The 22006-nt window shown below is 39.0% G+C and overlaps 1 protein-coding gene across 1 annotated transcript in view; it reads right to left on the reverse strand.

Moving 5' to 3' along the window:
• Nucleotides 1-4231: 4231 nt before the first annotated feature.
• si:ch211-236h17.3 (carbohydrate sulfotransferase 11) overlaps nucleotides 4232-22006 on the reverse strand; it is an 86843-nt gene continuing 69068 nt past the window's right edge. Inside the window, exon 3 of the mRNA XM_028824198.2 lies at nucleotides 4232-5659. Within this exon, the coding sequence (XP_028680031.2) occupies nucleotides 4817-5659 (843 nt within the window). The 3' untranslated portion in view covers nucleotides 4232-4816. The remainder of the gene's footprint in view (nucleotides 5660-22006) is intronic.

The raw sequence follows: 22006 nt of genomic DNA on the forward strand, positions 1-22006 counted from the left end.
TCATTAGATGGACACTTTTTAACAACAGCATAAGACAGGGATCCCTAAATCTCAGTCCTAGAGGGCTGCAGTTGCTATAAATGCTTGCTCTACTCATTTCCTTAATTAGAAGTCATTACTGTTAATGCAGCTTACTTTATTTGCCTTAACATTAACACTTACAACAATCACTTACTACATATGTAAATGAGATCAAGTAAGGTGGTGACCTGCTTGTATGCGGATCTTATTGTTGGTTAGGAAAACAACAAGCAATTAAGAGATTTGAATGCAGCAGATATTTAAGAGTTAAAGAAGCAGTTAATGAAGCTTAATCTTAAACAGTGATTGAGCAAATTAAAAAAAATCTAGCAGCAAAAAAAAAAAGCTGCAATGAAAACCTGTACCCACCGTTGCCTTCAGCACCAAGGTCACAATCATGACATGGGACAGCATACCCTCCTGAAACCTGGAAACTCCTACTTCATGTTCAGTAAAAGACAGAGGTATCTGCATCATCCTTCAATATAACCTCAAAGTTAAGGTAGCCCACCTTAAGGAATGTACAGTGTAATGCTCAGATATTAAACTTGTGCTACCGTAGCTGCTATTAAAGACTCTCCTAGCACAATTAACATTTTTGAAGCCATTAATAGAACATTCGAAACATTCATACACGTCTTAACAATAATACAGCAATTGGATAAAAATGTTTGTCAAATGTGCACAATACATTAAATTCTTACTTGCACATGGATGTTTTATATATATATATATATATATATATATATATATATATATATATATATATATATATCTATATCTATATATATGTGTGTGTGTGTGTGTGTGTGTGTGTGTGTTTGTGTTTTTGTATTCCAAAAACAACAAAGCTACAATTGTGGCCGGAAAACTGCAATTGTTTCCTATGTGGCCAAGCATCTTTAATGCAAAAATGAATCTTCCTGATCTAACCAACCAAAATGTATTAAAGACTGTTGAAACAACAACACTGGACTCAAACTGAGCTAATGAGGACTTTAACAACAGGATCAATTTGTTCTACAATTCTTATGAATGTTAATCATCAATTCTTCCACAATGTTCATAAATGTAGCCACAGGTGAACAAGGAGTTAAGACAAAAAAAAAGTTTTGCCAAGAATGTATTTACAAGTAGCAAAGTTTTGTAAATTAAAACAACCATGCCACCAAAAAGAGTGTAATTAGCAATTTTTTGCAATTGTTTGAATAATTAACTTTGAACAAGAATCTTATACCAATGATGTGTCTCATTCCTGGACTGGGTAAGTGCTAATTTGTTTCTGTGGATGTAAATCATTCTTTAGATTCTGTGCACCGTTTAAGTTGCTAAGTCTTGAGCCACTTGTCCATTAAGTATGACTAGAATAGACAAGCATGAGAAAGACATCTAATGGAGAGTTTCACTGAGAAGCCACACAAATTTTTTTGTAAGTAACCCATTTCGAAAAATGTTTTCAAAACCACGTGAGGATTTGGGTTTACAGGCACACTGCCAGGTATCCTTTCCATTTGAACTACTGGTAAACCCCAAATGTGTTTATGGGAAACTGTGGAAGCCTTAAGTTCTTTGCTTCTGTTTATAATAAAAAATTCATGTCAGAAGGAGCTTTACAGATCAGCATGGCATTTTCTTTATATTTTTATACTGCTTTTACCTAATTTGGTCAGAAGCACAACCAGGTGTGTTTAACATTGATCCTACTGTACTAAAATTCTAACCAAGTTCACATCTGGAGAGGCTTTTAGGAACTACTGTCATTTCAAGCATTTGAGTCAGGGGATGTGAAAAATGTGAAACTCTATTTGACCCAGACTCCCTATTTTATATAAGCTATGAATCTGTTAATAATTAATCAAGTTCTCATTTTCAGGGGGATAAAAAAACATGCGTTTACTTCCATTGCATTTAATTTTTATTTATATAAAGTATTACACTGGAATTTGTGGCCAAGGACATTAAATAACATGAAATATTATAGATCTATCAAATCCAGAACATGTATGCTCTCAGCAAGCTTAAACACAATTTACTCTTCGTTATCTTTCATTGGAATATGATTAATATTATTCAGTTTAACCAACAGCATTACTTGTGCCTTGTAAACTAAAATGGAAATAGTAATATTTTAAAATTTGTGTAATTTTGATATTTCAGGAGTGCTAAATGCATTGCCTGCTGATCATATCTTTTAAGAAGGCATCAAGATTAAAACTAGACTAAGTTAACAAACGGATTCTCCATTGACAAAACAGCTAACTAGAAATTTTGCAGGTGGCACAAACTGCACCATCATCACTGCTGACTTAGCAGCTTCCACAGATGCATAGCATGTTAACAGAACATGCTAAAAGAGTATGTCACCTACTGTATTTTAGGAAGTGTTTTATTAAAACTTTATAAAGAAACACGTGATAGGCCTAAACAAGTTGCTGATTATGGAGAATTAATCAGAAGCAGTAAATTAATAAAAGGAAAAACTATAATATAATAATAATAATAAAGGGTGTTTTTACTTTAATGTATTTATATTGTTTATGTTTTATTTCAAATATCTGGAATTTATATCAATCAATGTATTAAACTGAACTTCAGGTGACTTTTGGGTTTTATATGGGAAACAGATGCAAAGAAGAATTGAAGTGAACCATTACTATTGTATCCACCTATTTGGAATCAACAAATAATAATAATGATAATAATAATAATACATTTTATATTAAAAAAAAATCTTCCTCATGGTCAAAATACTGTAAATCACTATATACCTCAGTTGTGTAGAAATCACATCTTGTTAACACACTATACTCATCAAAAATACTATTAATCGTTTGAAATAAAAATGACTTCTTAAAAAATGCTTTTTAAACTGACATTACCTGTCAAAATAATCACTAATAATATATATTGTTTGACTGGGTGCAATGCCTATATTTATTTTTCACTTATAATTTTATCAAGATGCTTAAATTTCTAAAAAATGGTAGATTACATAGCTTTTACCAAGATGGGGCATGTGAAAGCCATAAATGCAACACTAATGTACAGTGAGTGACACTAGCCTTTTAGCTGGTGCCAGTAATATTAACATGTGCCTATTACCAAAGAGAAGGCAAGGATGAGAATACTAAAGTATGTTGAGAATAGTTACTCAATTTACAGTGTTTGATTTCTGTAAAATATAACCCTATGTCTAGTGAAAACATTTATATTTCAAAATGTCCTTTCCTTGTTAAACCTGTCCTTTTACTTCCATTAAATGAGAAACAAATGTATAGAATATGATGGCCAAATATAAAAAAGAAATGTATGTATGTATGTATGGCATGTACAGTAATGGTTCTAAAGATTTTAATCATTTGTAATATAACAACAATACATACACTATCATTTTATGACTGCAAAATACAGTAGTAAGGAGAAAGCATGGTCAGTTTATGCACATTACACTGGACAGTGTAAGAGAAGCTAAGTACTACTCCCATTATATCTCCATCCTCACCTATGGTCACAAATGTTGGGTAGTGACATAAAGAGTGATATTCACTTAGAGAGCTGCTGAATTAGCCTTCTGTGATACAGTGAGGAGCCTGCAAAATCAGGAAGACCCTGTAGTAGAACCACAACCTCTCTGGATTGAGTGGAGCATTAGGCATTTATTTAGGATATTCCCTGGGGGCTTTCCAAGGAAGATGTAGAAGGCACAGCCCACTGGGAGAAGACTAAGCAGCAGACACAGGACAAACTGAAGTGATTATACCTGTAGACGGGCCTTAAAATGTTTAGAAATTACTCAGGAGGTTTTAGAAGAACCGGATGGGAATAAGATGGAATGTGCTGTCCACTCAACATGTTGCCGCTATAACCCTAACCAGGATGAACGGAATGAGAGGAAACAAACAAGCAGGACCTTTACAGATTTTCTGAAAGTTAAATAATTCAATTTTGTTTTATTTAATTATTCTATTAGTAGAAAAGAGCAAAAAAAATCAAATGTTACAGTATGTTTCATGACTGTATTATTTAAACGTTTTAAAATAACATAAAATGCACAATCTGGTGCTGAATGCCAGTGTTTTTCAAAAGTAAACTACCGGTACTTTTCCAATAACCTAACTATGGTCCAATTTTTCCCTGTAACATGTTTTTTTTTTTTTAAATACACTTCTGGATACAATCTAAAAATCTGTAAAATGAAATAAATGTAGTATTTGTTTTTAGAGTATACCAAGATGTATTTGCACACACCTTGCCAGACTACTCATGTAAAATGAAAGGACTAATTTTCCACTGTAACCTTATTTTTGCATTACAACCAATACCATCTGTCATAACAGTTACTAACCTTGTTGTATGTCACCTCTATTTTCATATCCATCAAATCCAGAGATATGATGTATTAAAAAGGTAAGTAAATATAATTCTTGCCACCTGTGCAACAGTATTAACTTAAGTGGAAGAAAACACACATGTCACAATCTATCTGGGTTTGAGTCAGATGCTATAGCCAACTAACACTCATCCTGGTGAAAATCAGCACACACAAGCAAGCCGGCACACATCTATGCATACAAAGCACACAAATAAATTAGTTGTGCACATTCACATGAAAAAAATATGGGATTCAAGTCTGTTTTCCTAGTTTAAACAATTTCCACACATGTATTTTGGTGCTGAACAATACAGTGTAATGGATGCCAACTGATTTCAACTCTAGGTAGATATTTAGGGCACAGAAGTCTGTACATAGTCGATGTTCCTTTTAACATCTCTTATCAACCAAAAGAAAAATCTTTCATCGAAAGGTCAGGTAGGAAGGTTTGGAGTAGTTAAACAACAAAAAGTCCATTTTATATAAATTATAGAGTTTCTTCTGGTAGAACGGGGTTATTTTTTTAAAGAATTGGGCAGTCATGTCATCTGTAGTCCTTGCAGTCTGTGAGGAGGAGGGGAACTTTACAGCCTTATCAGCCCCAATCAGTTGCAGAATGTAGCGAGCATCGTCATCTAAGGTTTCATATTTGCCTACCACATCATAGTGTAGAATACAGGGATGACAAAGTGAATGCACCCGCTCCCAATGTTCATTGAAAGGTTCCTCTCTCTGTGTGTGGGGATCCACTAAATAATAAACAAATTCATCAAAGGAAACATCATCTCCCTTTTCCAAAGCGTCAGTACTCGGCTGTGGTCTATGGCGGCGGATGATTTTGGTGCCATAGCGTTTATGGAAAGCTGTATTGTATTTACGAGTAAATTTATTACGGTACGCAGAAACCAAACGCTCAAAGGGTTCACGAACAAAGATGAACTTCATGTAGTTCCTCAGGCGATGGTTAATTTCTGGAGTGCTGTATTCAGAAAGCGTGCGAAGATTAGAAGGGATGTGGGCCTCATTGGCAGGGATTTTCAGTGGGTCCTGGTATTTGCCATCCCCTGTCAACACCATAAGGACCCGCTTCCAGTTGGTGCAGGCCACTTTAGGAACGTAGCAGTACAACAGCCCATGGCGATCATCAACAATGAGGTGCTTGAGATCATCTGGAGTTAATACACGTCGTTTTCTGGCATACACTTGGCAAACGCTGTCCAGCAGCTCTCTCCGATTTTGGTGGATCACTTGTGCATCAGATTCAATCTAAAACAAAGAAAGTAAACAATTTTTTTTAATATGTTTTCCTTAACAAGAATAAGAAAAACAAACAAAAACAACTGACCAAATCTAAGCAAGGAACAAATAAACATTTAGCTTCCTTAACTTTTCAGATGTAAAAAAAACAGAAAAAAACATTGTCCTACAAAACAAAATGTCAAATAGTTAGGGTAATTTCAGCCTTTTCATAAAGCTACACTATCTCAGAAGAACACTTTAATAACATTAACGTTACTATGACCATGTGAGTTCTGTTAAAGAAATGTGGTAATCAGATGTCACCTACCACCTCACAGTTACTGAAAGGCTAATAAATCAAATGCAAATGGTTGGGTAAATGGAAGAAAAATTAATGAAAAGCACAGTCATACCAACATGTGTAAAGCGGGAGCTGTTAGGAAGCTGATATTTCTGTAAAGCACAAGTTTAACTCTGTCATGTTTTGTGCCTGGGATGTTAATGGTGTGGATAAGCGGTAATATTCCAACCTTAGGTCGCTGTAGAATTAATCAAGGGGCATGGAAGAATATTCTTATGGACAAATGTGAGCTCTGTATCAGATTTAATATTCTGGAGTCACCAGGGTTGTAAGGGATTTATTTATTCTTGTTTATGTAAGAACATATGAAACTTTATATCTTAGTTGTATTGACAAAGAAATAAAAACAAAAAAATGCATAGAGAAAATGGGATAAAACTTCACAATAAAACAGAAACAATTATATAAAGACAGCTTTTTACTGTATGTAATCTTTTGATAATGGCTTCTAACAAGACATCTGTACCTAAGTGCACAAAACACTGTATTAATAAGTGTTTTGCTGGTGGGTAGTGTTTTTTAATGATAAATATGTGTACTCTAACAGGGGAAAAAAACTTCTAGAAAGGTTTGAATTGGTCTTCAGGGAGATACTCTTCCCTATCTACCAAAGGTCAGGGTTGAGTATAATGGATGGCTTTCATTAGTTGAGATGACTCCCAGTTTTCTTCACCATTGCCTCCACACACATTCATACCACATGATTCACATTAGCTCTAATACTTTTTAAAGTCAGTCTGGCAACATGCTGAATATTTTTAAATGAAACCACGTCTATCCTTCATGGCAAATACACTACTTAGTTCAAATATTTGAATTCACAAATGAATAAAATCACTAACAAGTTTAATAGACAAGCACTAGTAAGGGTTGATGGATAAATTAACTAGTACCTGAATCAAAAATAGCTTCAGTTAGCTTTTAGTTTTCTTTGCCTAGATAAGCTACAGTTAACGCTTATTGACATGACAAGAAGCACGTTGTAGGTTCATGCAGGAATCATGTACAACAGGGATCCAAATCTTGGTCCTAAAGGGTTGTAGTGACCACAGGTTTTCATTTGAGCTAGTTTCTTAATTAGAAACTAATGCTGCAGCTACTGTAAAAGACATTTTTGGGCTTAATTTCACTCACTTGATAAGATTAAGAGTTACAGAAGCTATCAGGGTATCTTAAATGGATGCATTCACATTTTTCTTGTTTTATTTACCAACAATTACATACACATAACAAGGCAACCAATAGCTCACCACCTCACTTACACCAGTAGTAAGTGATTTGCAACTGATGTAATAATGTTAAGGCCCTTTAAAATTTATACTGATGACCTTTTCTGTATGTACCTCATGTCTTTGTCTTAATTTGAGAATACAGATTAGTGATGTATTCATTTTTGCCTGCATCCAATGCTGATGGTTTGCCATGACTCTATAAAGGATCAGAAAAAGGATGGACAAATGAATATGTGGATGGTTATTCTTAATCTAATAAAATTAGAAGAATCAACAGAGACAGTACAAAATATCTGTATCAAGTGTCCAAGAGATAGCCAATTCAAACAAATTCAAAGTGACTATCATTGATTTGAAACATAATTCATTAGAAGTTATTGTTTTTAAATCTTAAATTTTATAAGGTAAATGAATGTACATTTTGTGTTATATCTATGCTTTCTTTCATTTTAAAATTGCATCATAAGCATTTACAAAGGTTGCTCTAATCTCAAAAAGGCTTACCAGGTTAAAAGCATTTAAAAAATGTACTTGATTCAAAAAAACAACATTTGATCTTACTGGTCAGCAACAATTATACTTTGACCAATTAGCTCACCTTAGTAATTACTGCCTTTTTAATGGCACTTTCATGCATGACACCATCATTAAGATTGAAAGCCAGTGAAAACCTCTAAAAAAATAAACCACCAAAAATGAGATCTGTGGCACTTTAAAGGGTCAAAGTGAACAAGATTTAAGAACTGTCCAAACAGCTTGACAAACACACACTACGTGTTCAGTGTTAGCGCTCATGAATATAGCTTTTTATTCACTTCTTCCCCACAATGAACATAAACTTTAAAAAGTCAATTTGTAAACATTTAGTGTGAAAAATATGGAATAAACACACCATTCACAGCAAAATACTATAAAAACTTAACTAGGTTTTTATTTGTGCTATGACAGAAAAATCACTACTTGTATTTCGACAAGTGTTTGTGTGTATGAATAGACGAAGGCATGTAGGGAATAAACTGCTTCTGCAAGGAGAGGCCTGCAGATCCAGACCTGCAGGTGATGTTCGTCCCTGCTCTTTGGGCCAAAAGACAACAAACGATAACATAGTTTTGTCATCTGATAGATGGCATATGTCATAGGTATAATAAAAGACATGTTGAACCGTAAGGGTGGGTTCAAGCAATCAAGATTCCAGGTGGAAAAACCTTGGGTAACCAAAAATTTAATGAGGGCATGCCCCTCAAAAACAGCATGGTAACAGTCAAGTTGGCAGGGCAACATCCAGAATCGACTAGAAAGGTTGTGACAGGACCCAAAAAACTGACATGTTTGGCAGGTCAAATCGGAAAACCCTATTTGGGAGAAGTTTGGAGAATGACATTTATCTGGTCTCCAAGACAACCTACCAGACAATTTAAACAGGATAGGTCATCTCACCTGGACTGTTGTCAGAAAGCATGGGGGAATGCGGATTATGACTGGAAATACCATAGGGAGATAGAAGACTTTTTCCAAAGATCTTGTAAACCCTGCCAAAATTGCTTTCTCAGAAGGAGATACAGGTATTAGATGCATATGGTGAATTATCTCTGCTTCTATATCTAAAGTCACTGCAGTAGTTGAGAATAAGGTTTATGTGGAGCATGTTGTCTGGGTATCTTGGATAATCTGCCTCTTAAATGCAGCACTTCAGGCAATGACAGAACATCTCAATCCACAGTGACCTCCATTTAACACAAGTCAACCTACCCAGAAAAACCCTAGCTGGAGTACCAGGAATTTGACCACATCTGAGAGTAAAACACTCCTTACAGGAGGAGCTATCCTAGCTATGAAAAGAAAAGTGTGTTGTCCCTGCATGGATATGAGATTGCACCAAACCCTGTCAACATCTGTTTTGTGAGCCTGGAAGTGTCATGATCTGGATCTTGTTTCAAATTTTTTACAGCTGCTCCTTGTTCTCAAAAAAATTTGTGAAACATCATTTAGGGTGCTTTTAGAGAACAATGATCTAATTGTAATATTTATTTTTACTTTGATGCAATTTTAACATTGTTGAAAATTAATCACATTCTTCTGTGGTCTGATTTAGTTTTTCATGGGTGACATATTGTTTCTAGTTGGCAATGTCATTGCTATGCGGGACACCTGGGAATATGCAAGGCAATCGCATCATTACCATGATGGTATAAAAGTCATCGCTGTGCACTTCCTGGTTGTCCAAGTTAGTGACTTCAATCTAAAACCTTACACTGTTATTTTGTGCTTGAATAAAGTAACATTTTTTTGGTTTTGAAAAGTTTCGTCATTTGACTATGACTTTCATTGTAATTCTCATCTTCCCTGGTTATGTCTTTGGCTTGACTTCTGTCTCCAGATTCCAATTTCAAAATTTAACTTCTGCTTTCTGGGCAGTACCGTACTTGTAAGAAGTATGGAAAGAGTAAATGGTTCCAGGGCCATTCATTCTCTCTACTTGTTGATAATCAGTTGTTTTCCAATTTTGATATTCTATTCCTTTAAATGAACTTAGGCCTACCAGTTATCTAATAATGCACCTCATCTTTCCTCCACAACCTTTGAAAAAGCAGATGTAAAATGAGTGAGATAGGTAAGCAGCAATGCCATAGTGGTTCAAATAATGTTACTGACACTTTGTGTCACTTCATCTGCCTTTGCTCCAATTGGAAAAAACAAAATAATATGTAGCCAATTACATCTTAAATGTAAGTAACCAAATAATAAGTAAGATGACTACATTGCACATACTATACATATACTGTATATGCCATATATTGTGATATTGAGGTGGCCCACATAGCAGTCCTCCACACTCAAATGAACAATAGTGAGGCAAAAGTACATCAAATGTTACCTGTATTAAACATAAAATTACAGGGAAAGATGATCAAAATCAACATGACTGCTTCTCTGGGCCTGACTACACAGGTTGCTGTTCTAGAAGAATGGCTTTCTCACTTGGCAAACCACAGTGCCAAACCAAAGCACACACCAATTCTTACCTCCACTCTCTCTCTCTTTCTCTAAACCTTGGCCTTTCTTTCCTTCCATCATTCAAGCATTCTCCAGTAACTCCTCCTGAATCCAGACAGCCCATGAAATGCTATAAAGGTGGCTAAAATCGCATTGCAAACTTTAAGTTAGGACTTGCTTCTGCTATCCTAGAGGTACCCATATTCATAGACTTCATACATTTATGTAATAGTGTTTTTTTCCACTGACTTCTGTATTCAATTATACCCCACAAGATGGCAGTAAAAACTAAGAGCTGGTTACTTTCCTTTATAACATTAATTCAATTAATTAAATTCAGACAATTTTAAATAGATGCTTTGGATCTATTTAAAGTATTATTTAATTAGACTTGCACAAAATTAAATTGGTAAATATTATTTTAAAGGAAGCTTTGTGATTCAAATGTGTTTTCTATGTTGTCTAAATCTATGAAATCCAGCCACTGAATTCACATATTCATTCATTTAATTCTTTAGCAAATTCATGCTATGCAGTCTGATTTGAAATAGAAATAACTTATGCTTTTAAACAACAAAGTCCTAACTTTGATAAATAATTTTAATTTGTAATTATTTATTATTAAAATATACAAATAAAGTATTTGAAATGTATTTCAATATATTCAGCATCAAAGTGAATTAATCTGGCACAATTATTCCTTTAAATTATGACCCACTTTAACCAACACAGTACATTTTGATGGTCTAGGGCCACTTTGCTTAAGATAAGCCATGTAAGTCCTTTCACCATGTCCACCACTATAATCTTTTAAGTCATTGTTGTTGTGCAGCGGGTTTCAACAGCTCAATGAATCAGTAGGCAGTTTGTGGTCTTTGCTCATAGGGTTAGATAGGCCATGGACACCATCAGTATTGGCCGACTAAAGAATATTTTAACATATTGATATCGAGTATTTTACATTTCAACCATTAACTCATATTTGCATAACACCTGTCTGGATGTGAATTTGCCCAAATGCAGATGGATGGATCCACTTTCAACAACTGCATTATAAATTATCCATGAGAAGCAGGAATTTCTTTCTCTATCCATATTTGACATTTTGTCAAAATTTTATTTTAGACATAAGTTGTTTCAGAAAGCAGTACTGCCTGCTGTACAGCACATGTTTAACATGTTTCATGCAATGCCTGTCTTAGCTTTAAGAGTCATGTATGAGATTTATAAACTAGCAAAAGAAACAGTGGCAAGTCTTTATAATTTACTTCTGATAAAGGTTAAACACGGTATAAGATGAGAATATTTTAAGAATACTATCTCATGTTACAATAGCCAAAACAATGTACGCATTTTGGTGTTTCTCGAAGGTTCCAGGAACCTAACTAGATATATACTTATCCATTTACTTATTTTACTATTATCAAAATTATGAGCATAACTTACATAAACAGTCTATACACATATATACAAACACACACTTTTATGTACCTGTTGTGTATGGTGTTACATTCCAAGATGATTACTGCTTTGTATTTGATGCCATTTTATGTTTAGTTTTAAACTATGAATTTGAATTTGTAGAGCCTTCTAAGTTAATAAATGCAAAATGCTTTACATAAAAATAAAGGAAGCCAGTGAATGTAGTTGAAATTACTGTTTAATAATATCAGGAACTAGTGCAAACACATGGACTCTACGTCACAGTCAAGAAAAACAGTGGAATTCCTGCCAACAAAATGTTTTTAAATTAAACCCTTCTGAAGTGTCGCTACCAGCCAGATATCAGATCACACCAGTAGAGCAGAGACACAAAAATTAAGCATGTTGAAACTGTTTAATTTTAATCTTGTATTTCATTTTAAGCCACTGGTTTAAGATTTCATCAATATATCACAGCTTTGAACTTTAGCTAGTACATCTCTTTGGGCCACCTGCCCAGTTCCAAAATGGAACATTTTTATATAAAACAATCAATCATTTAATTAATCTTTACTTTATATAATGCTGTCAACTGACTGCACCAGTATAATACAGTTTACAAATAAAACAAGACTGCCACACAGAAAAGCTCACTAGTTTTAAAAAACAGGTTTAAGAAAACTCTATTCCATTTTGTTTTATTTAATGAATGCTGTAACGTGATAATCATGGCTAGTCCCATTTTGGATATTAAAACAATACTATATGTTTGAATTACCATCTGATTTTTAAATTATTCATTTTTAAATCAGTTTTATTATCTACACAGTGCTGTTTAGGAGTTAGCCTGCATCTTAAATGAGCAATTACTGAAAATGAACATCTGGACAACAGCTGTCTGCTGAAAATCTAAGCAAAAAAGGGTAAAAACAAATGCGACTTTCCTTTCCCATAGCTGCGATAGCATATACTGGTGAAATTTTAAAATGCTGGTGGCAAGTAGGAACATGAAGAACATATGGAGGATATTAGGAACTGGCAGTTTGACAAAGTTCAAAAGCAGCTGAGTCATTTTAAGGGAAGACTACTTAATCAGCATAAAATTAAATGTGAAGACCAAGAACCAGCCATCAGCAACAGTTAAAACCCATGCATTTCCCAAAAAGGAAGATTTTTATGTTAAGTAATACAATGCAAATAAAAAAAGGATCAAAATTATATATGAGTATGAGGGAGGTGTTTCTGTAACAATGCCATATGCACTTACAAATTAATGTCTTAATATTGTCCTCTACTAACGCAGGAAGCATCGCTTACTTGTGTATGTCACTGAAATGCACACAGACCAGCCTCATTCACATTTCAGGATTGTGCCTGGACTTGAAAGAGAAAAATACCCAATGTACGCTTCTTAAAAATAGACTGATAAATGAGTTATTACAATTGACCACTTGTTATGATTTTATTATTTGTACATACAGATTCTTTTTAAATACCAGAAAAAGTTTATCAAGGCATATAGAAGTTTTTTTTCTTAATCCCCGTTTCCAAAAAATCTTTTAATATTGGAGGGGCAGGACCTGAAAGAGATAGATGCACTGTGCAGCCTGAGAGAGACATGATCTTTCACTAAAATCCTTCAGTTTTGGCACATGGTTTCCAAGCCATCCTGACATAGATCGGCTCAAAGAGGTGTGGAAGCTAGAGGGAGCTGTGACTATGGACCGATTGTGAGCATTGAAAGGCTCTGATTGGGTGCGGGTGATGGACACAGAAAAAGAGAACAGGGGTGGGAGAAACAGGTGTGAAAACTCATGGAAGGAGCACCATGAGCCTGAGCAATAAAATAATAATAGAAGTGTAGCTAACAGTCCTTTTAAATCTGACTTTTTACCTCAGTTTGAGGTCTGCTACTGTCCTGTATAACTACACTGATATATGAATACTTTTCCATAACAACTGAAGAATATTTTCAGTTATTTGTATGTTTATTTAGAAAATAAAAAAATATAGCTTTAAATATTGCTTAAGAATGTCAACCTCATCAGGGGCCTCATGCATAACGCCATGCATAGAATTCACACTAGAACATGGCGTATGAACAAGAACAGAAATGTGCATACGCACAAAAAAATCCAGATGAATAAATCTGTGTGTATGCCAACTTCCACGTTCTTCCGCTACAAAAGAAAGTTGATCGAGTGAGATAGAGTGGTGAAGAAACTCAAAAGTTCAAGTCCAGAAAGTCGCACAGTGGAAGAAATAAAAAGAAGTGGTCAGTTATCAAAGTCGCTGTGAAAAGGCAAGTCGTAGCCCACCGTCTCGAGTGTTATATGAAGCGTATCTGGGTACAGAGAAAAGAAAAAAAAACAGGAACACTGCAGAAAAAAAGGTTGAAATTTCCACTTTAATCACATAGTTTATTTTTTCATTAAAGTAGAATGTCAAACTTCTTAAAATCATTTAATTTACTAATTTCTCAAATCCCATCATAACTAAAGTAGCATGTTAAATGCTTCGTATTCTATGTGTTCTTCTATGTACTCTGTGTGTGAATCACTATGTGCTTCTTAAAACGGGCTTTCTCTTACACCGACAGGACACCGAATACATTGCATTCATGATATTACAGCTCTCTGAACAATTTACATACCAAGATGTATTTTCATGATGATAGGAATTAAACCATGTATAAAACATGGGGGCACGGTGGCGCAGTGATAGCAACGAGCTGGCAGCCTATCCAGAGATTGTTCCTGCCTCCTGCAAGATGCTTGTTGCGCCATGCGTGACCCTCGATAAAATAATTTATTGCAGCAGTACTGTCTCTTTCAAATGTACTAACCTCAAATTCCTATCCTTCCCCTTCTTTCTCCAAGTAACCAATCACCACACAATCATCTCTTTAATAAATGTCAAGCCATCTGTAAGCTTAGAACGCCAATTGTTCAAAACTTTTAAGGAACACTGAAATATCTTCGTGTTTAATTATTCCATCTATCTATTCATCCAGGGACATGCCAGTCCTAGCAAGCATTCAGTGCGAGGCATAGGGTGCCAGTTCATCACTACCGCTATACATTGTGTCCACACGTTTAATTATTAACGGTGTACTTTATTTAAATGAAGTTAAAAATGTATCTGTATAATGTAATATATATACTTTACTGCATTTCATCTTAAAAATTATACCAAGAGCTCTAAGAAGACAGCGCCTTGAAATCTAAATCGACTTAGAAGCCAGTCGTCATCATCTGTAAATACACGCTTTCCTCTATTGAATTGAATTCATTTATTATTATTGTATGGTACAGTGAGATTTAATATGCAAATCCTCCATAAACTAATTTTCCTATAAAATGGTAAAATAACAACAACAGCAATAATAATCATGGCTCAGGTTGTGTAATATTAACTGTAATGCAAGTTTACAGTGAGATAATTGTACTTATAAGTACAAACAGTTCTACCGGGAGCACCTGATGGACTGATTGAGTGCGTTTATAGCTCTTGGGATGAAACTTCTGAACTGAGAGGTCCGTACAGGAAACGCTCTGAAGCGTTTGCCACAAACACAAACTGTCGTAGAGCTTTACAATCAGCTGCTGTAGAGCTGTGATGCCACACTCAGATACAGTAGGTTAAAATACTCTGAGTGGTGCACTGAGAGTAACAATGCTAAAGCAGCTATGGTATTTAGAATAGTTTGGCCATTCCGTGCACCATTATATGGTTACAGGTTGATTACAATCAGATGCCTTAAACTAAAAAACAATATGTGGTTAATTTCAGTGTAGGTTGATAAAGCCATGTCAGGGATGTGAATCTAAAAAATAAAGGGAACCACACAGAAACAGTAGCACTGTTTTGACGCTGGGTGCCGGCAGTCTGCAAAACCGAGCCGAAAACTTGCGTATGCAATGGTTTGAACTGGCGTGAGAATGTGCGTGGCTTTACGGCAAGTTTAGTTTTTATACATTGCGATGTGAGAGTGGAAACAAGTGTACGCACCATTGATACATGAGACCCCAGGTCTGTCACAGCTACTCACACATAGCCTGGCGACCCCAGTTTGAAACCCTGGCTTAGACTAGTGTCGATCACCATATGTGTTAAATGCAATTAAAGAAAAAAAAAATTACACCTGTTGAAATGAATCACATGCGTTAATGTTTTAACTTTGATAGCCCATATATATTTAGTATATATACACATTAGACACATATAAATATAGAGACCTCTATGTCACACACACACACACACACACACACACAACCTCTTCCTCTTTCAAACATAAAAGAAGATTTACATTTAATCGATATCCACATCATTCTTACCAGGCAAAGGGACATGAGTTCATACTAACATGAAAGAAGTACCTGTTCCCCATCTTGCCAACAAATCAGCGCAACATGCATTAAAATCTTTTTCAGACATGTTCATGTGAATGAATCGAATACTCATCATATAAACCATAACTAAACACCTCAGTGGAATGAAATATCTCATCATTATGTCTAGAGAAGTCTTTTGATTTCTATACATTAGCTCTGTAAGGAATGGGTTTTCGCTGCAATATTAAGCTATGCACATGTCAATTCAAGGTCAACAGAGACAGGCTCAGACCTCAATATGTGCTCAAGAATGTACATTTGCTTTACTGTTTCTTGGAAATACTAACTGGCCTTTCTTGTTAAAACAAACCATTAAAGCATACAGTACAATGGAATGTATTGTTCATAAATAACCATAGCTCCTTAGAGCATCAAACTTCATCCAGGACTTTAACTTCTTACTTCATATGTTTAAAACTGAAATAGTTGGCAGTCACATATGTGACATTCTCTATTTTCAGGGGAACAAATAATTTTGTAATATATCCCATTTTAAGAAACAACTGTAATAATGGAGGTACAGTAATCCCTCCTCCATCGCGGGGATTGCGTTCCAGAGCCACCCGCGAAATAAGAAAATCCGCGAAGTAGAAACCATATGTTTATATGGTTATTTTTATATTGTCATGCTTGGGTCACAGATTTGCGCAGAAACACAGGAGGTTGTAGAGAGACAGGAACGTTATTCAAACACTGCAAACAAACATTTGTCTCTTTTTCAAAAGTTTAAACTGTGCTCCATGACAAGACAGAGATGACAGTTCAGTCTCACAATTAAAAGAATGCAAACATATCTTCCTCTTCAAAGGAACAAATAAATCAATAGGGCTGTTTGGCTTTTGAGTATGCGAAGCACCGCGGCACAAAGCTGTTGAAGGCGGCAGCTCACACCCCCTCCGTCAGGAGCAGAGAGAGAGAGAGAGAGAGAGAGAGAGAGAGAGAGAGAGAGAGAGAGAGAGAGATAGAGAGAGACAGATAAAAAAATCAATACGTGCCCTTCGTGCTTTTAAGTATGCGAAGCACCGTTCAGCATGTCATTTCAGGAAGCAGCTGCACAAAAGATAGCAACGTGAAGATAATCTTTCAGCATTTTTAGACGAGCGTCCATATCGTCTAGGTGTGTGAACAGCCCCCCTGCTCAATCCCCCTACGTCAGGATCAGAGAAAGTCAGCGCAAGAGACAGAGAAAAGTAAGCCGGGTAGCTTCTCAGCCATCTGCCAATAGCGTCCCTTGTATGAAATCAACTGGGCAAACCAACTGAGGAAGCATGTACCAGAAATTAAAAGACCCATTGTCCTCAGAAACCCACGAAGCAGCGAAAAATCTGCGATATATATTTAAATATGCTTACATATAAAATCCGCGATGGAGTGAAGCCGCGAAAGGCGAAGCGCGATATAGCGAGGGATTACTGTAATACATTTCTAAATTCAGTGTCACATGCACCTTAGATTCACTTATGCGTATTAGGTGAGTATCAATTAAGAATTTAACACTTTGTGTCAAATGTTCACAATGAAAGATATAATTGCACAATGCACACCTTGAAACATTTTCCTTGCAGCTTGAAAAAGCTTCCTCAGGAGACCAGAGATCCCTTTCACAACATCCTTGAGTCAGTTTTGAATAAGGTTAAATTTAGTCTACCTTTTCAATGCAACCCCAAGCTGGAAGTTACAGAAGCAATTTACGTCATTGCTTGAATTTTTACTTTCTCGTATACAAAGCATAGGGAAAGTATTGTAATCATCCATTAAATTCCATTTCAAGATTTTAATGAATCTCGACTTTATAGACCTCCCTGAGTCCGAAAACACCATTTTTGGAAGTGTGTGTGTTGTGTGTGTAAACAAGATAACTTGAGTACACTTTCACTTATCCATCCTCCATCCTCTTCCGCTTATCCGAGTTCGGGTTGCGGGGGGCAGCAGCTTGAGCAGAGATGCCCAGAGTTCCCTCTCCCCAGCCACTTCTTCTAGCTCTTCCAGAAGAATCCCGAGGCGTTCCCAGGCCAGCCGGGAGACATAGTCCCTCCAGCGTGTCCTGGGTCTTCCCCGGGGCCTCCTCCCGGTTGGACGTGCCCGGAACACCTCACCAGGGAGGCATCCAGGAGGCATCCTGATCAGATGCCCAAGCCACCTCATCTGACTCCTCTCGATGCGGAGGAGCAGCGGCTCTACTCTGAGCCCCTCCCGGATGACTGAGCTTCTCACCCTATCTTTAAGGGAGAGCCCAGACACCCTGCGGAGGAAACTCATTTCAGCCGTTTGTATTCATGATTCGGGTGTGGGTATACTTATTGCCCCTCGACTTGGAGCCTGTACATTGGGGTTTACCCCGGTGGACGAGAGGGTAGCCTCCCTTCGCCTTCGGGTGGGAGGACGGGTCCTAACTGTTGTTTGTGCGTATGCACCGAACAGCAGTTCGGAGTAACCACCCTTTTTGGAGTCCCTGGAGGGGGTGCTAGAGGGCATACCTTCTGGGGACTCCCTCGTTCTGCTGGGAGACTTCAATGCTCACGTGGGCAATGACAGTGACACCTGGAAGGGCGTGATTGGGAGGAATGGCCCCCCCCGATCTGAACCCGAGCGGTGTTTTGTTATTGGACTTCTGTGCTCGTCACGGATTGTCCATAACGAACACCATGTTCAAGCATAGTGGTGTTCATATGTGCACTTGGCACCAGGACACCCTAGGCCTCAGTTCGATGATCGACTTTGTGGTCGTGTCGTCGGACTTGCGGCCACATGTCTTGGACACTCGGGTGAAGAGAGGGGCGGAGCTGTCAACTGATCACCACCTGGTGGTGAGTTGGCTTCGATGGTGGGGGAGGATGCCGGTCAGGCGTGGTAGGCCCAAACGTGTTGTGAGGGTCTGCTGGGAACGTCTGGCAGAGCCCCCTGTCAGAAGTAGCTTCAACTCCCACCTCCGGCAGAACTTCGACCACATCCCGAGGGAGGTGGGGGACATTGAGTCCGAATGGGCCATGTTCCGTGCCTCTATTGTTGAGGCAGCTGACCGGAGCTGTGGCCGTAAGGTGGTCGGTGCCCGTCGTGGCGGCAATCCCCGAACCCGTTGGTGGACACCGGCGGTGAAGGATGCCGTCAAGCTGAAGAAGGAGTCCTACCGGTCCCTTTTGTCCTGTGGGACCCTGGAGGCAGCTGATAGGTACCGGCAGGCCAAGCGGAATGCGGCTTTGGTGGTTGCTGAGGCAAAAACTCGGGCGTGGGAGGAGTTTGGGGAGGCCATGGAGAATGACTTTCGGACGGCTTCGAGGAGATTCTGGTCCACCATCCAGCGTCTCAGGAAGGGGAAGCAGTGCAGTGTCAACACTGTATATGGTGGGGATGGTGCGCTGCTGACCTCGACTCGGGACGTTGTGGGTCGGTGGGGGGAGTACTTCGAAGACCTCCTCAATCCCACTAACATGCCTTCCAATGTGGAAGCAGAGCCTGGGGACTCAGAGGTGGGCTCCCCCATCTCTGGGACTGAGGTCACCGAGGTGGTCAAAACACTCCTTTATGGCAGGCCCCCGGGGGTGGATGAGATACGCCCGGAGTTCCTCAAGGCTCTGGATGTTGTAGGACTGTCTTGGTTGACACGCCTCTGCAACATCGCATGGACATCAGGGACAGTGCCTCTGGATTGGCAGACCGGGGTGGTGGTCCCCCTCTTTAAGAAGGGGGATCGGAGGGTGTGTTCCAACTACAGAGGGATCACACTCCTCAGCCTCCCTGGAAAAGTCTATTCAGGGGTCCTGGAGAGGAGGGTCCGTCGGATAGTCGAGCCTCGGATTCAGGAGGAATAGTGTGGTTTTCGTCCTGGTCGCAGAACAGTGGACCAGCTCTATACCATTAGCAGGGTCCTGGAGGGTGCATGGGAGTTTGCCCAACCAGTCTACATGTGTTTTGTGGACTTGGAAAAGGCATTCGACTGTGTCCCTCGGGGAATCCTGTGGGGGGTACTCCGGGAGTATGGGGTACCCGACCGCCTGATAAGGGCTGTTCAGTCCCTGTACGATCGTTGCCAGAACCTGGTCCGCATTGCCGGCAGTAAGTCGAACCCGTTTCCAGTGAGAGTTGGACTCCGCCAGGGCTGCCCTTTGTCACCGATTCTGTTCATAACTTTTATGGACAGAATTTCTAGGCGCAGCCAGGGTGTTGAGGGGGTCCGGTTTGGTGGGCTCAGGATTGGGTCACTGCTTTTTGCAGATGATGATGTCCTATTTGCTTCATCAGGCCGTGATCTTCAGCTCTCTCTGGATCGGTTCGCAGCCGAGTGTGAAGCGGCTGGGATGAGAATCAGCACCTCCAAATCCGAGACCATGGTCCTCAGCCGGAAAAGGGTGGAGTGCCCTCTCAGGGTTGGTAGCGAGATCCTGCCCCAAGTGGAGGAGTTCAAGTATCTCGGGGTCTTGTTCACGAGTGAGGGAAGAATGGAGCGTGAGATCGACAGGCGGATCGGTGCGGCATCCGCAGTAATGCGGGCGCTGCATCGGTCTGTCGTGGTGGAAAAGGAGCTGAGCCGCAAGGCGAACCTCTCAATTTACCAGTCGATCTATGTTCCTACCCTCACCTATGGTCATGAGCTATGGGTAGTGACCGAAAGAACGAGATCGCGAATACAAGCAGCTGAAATGAGTTTCCTCCGCAGGGTGTCTGGGCTCTCCCTTAAAGATAGGGTGAGAAGCTCAGTCATCCGGGAGGGGCTCAGACTAGAGCCGCTGCTCCTCCGCATCGAGAGCAGTCAGATGAGGTGGCTCGGGCATCTGATCAGGATGCCTCCTGGATGCCTCCCTGGTGAGGTGTTCCGGGCACGTCTAACCAGGAGGAGGCCCCGGGGAAGACCCAGGACACGTTGGAGGGACTATGTCTCTCGACTGGCCTGGGAATGCCTTGGGATTCTCCCGGAAGAGCTAGAAGAAGTGGCCGGGGAGAGGGAAGTCTGGGCATCTCTGCTCAAGCTGCTGCCCCCGCGACCCGACCTCGGATAAGCAGGAGACAATGGATGGATGGATGGATGGTATTCGCGATCTCGTTCTTTCGGTCACTACCCATAGGTCATGACCATGGGTGAGGGTAGGAACATAGATCTACCGGTAAATTGAGAGCTTTGCCTTATGGCTCAGCTCCTTTTTCACCATGACAGACCGATGCAGAGCCCGCATCACTGCGGACGCCGCACCGATCCGCCTGTCGATCTCACGCTCCATTCTTCCCTCACTCGTGAACAAGACTCCAAGATACTTGAACTCCTCCACTTGAGGCAGGATCTCGCTCCCAACCCTGAGAGGGCACTCCACCCTTTTCTGGCTGTTAGGTCAACCAAATTTTGCATACAAGTGTTAGGTACAAAATGTAGATTTCTATCAACTTTTGGGTTATTTCCTTTAACCAGAAGTGGTACTTTGCCTTTTATTCATGCAGCTGCACAGTCCAATTTATTTGATTTGTTGATTGTTTTTTAATGCATATAATATAAAAATATAATCAGTTTTGCAGTTTACTCCTCAAATATCCATCCCCATATCTGTGTATACGAGAAAGTCTAGGGGAGACCACTCCTAATTTTTGAATAATACAGACAGCCAGCAGTGTGTAGTACACTAGTGAAAACAAGATGCTGGTACAAATTTGTCAACCAGCAGAAGTCTTCGTCTACCATTTTTAATTCTGTTCAGTACATTAGGAAGTTGCCTTTGTTACTTGTCACGAAAGTGATGTACATGTTGCAGTGGTATGGGAGGAGTGGGCATTTCATTACCTTCTGACAGAATGCAGCATATGATGGTACAGCTGCAAAGATGGTGTCACGCACGCGCGATTAGGGAGCCGCGGAACGACCTAAACTGTTGCGCGAAGACATATACCAGACGGGAATGGCGGAGTACTAACCTTTCTCTATTTATTTCCAACAGAAAGAAAGACACAACACCGCCATGAACGTCTGAACATGGAATCTCAACACGCC

Source organism: Erpetoichthys calabaricus, chromosome 18 (assembly GCF_900747795.2).
Source record: "Erpetoichthys calabaricus chromosome 18, fErpCal1.3, whole genome shotgun sequence".
Lineage (NCBI taxonomy): Eukaryota > Metazoa > Chordata > Cladistia > Polypteriformes > Polypteridae > Erpetoichthys > Erpetoichthys calabaricus.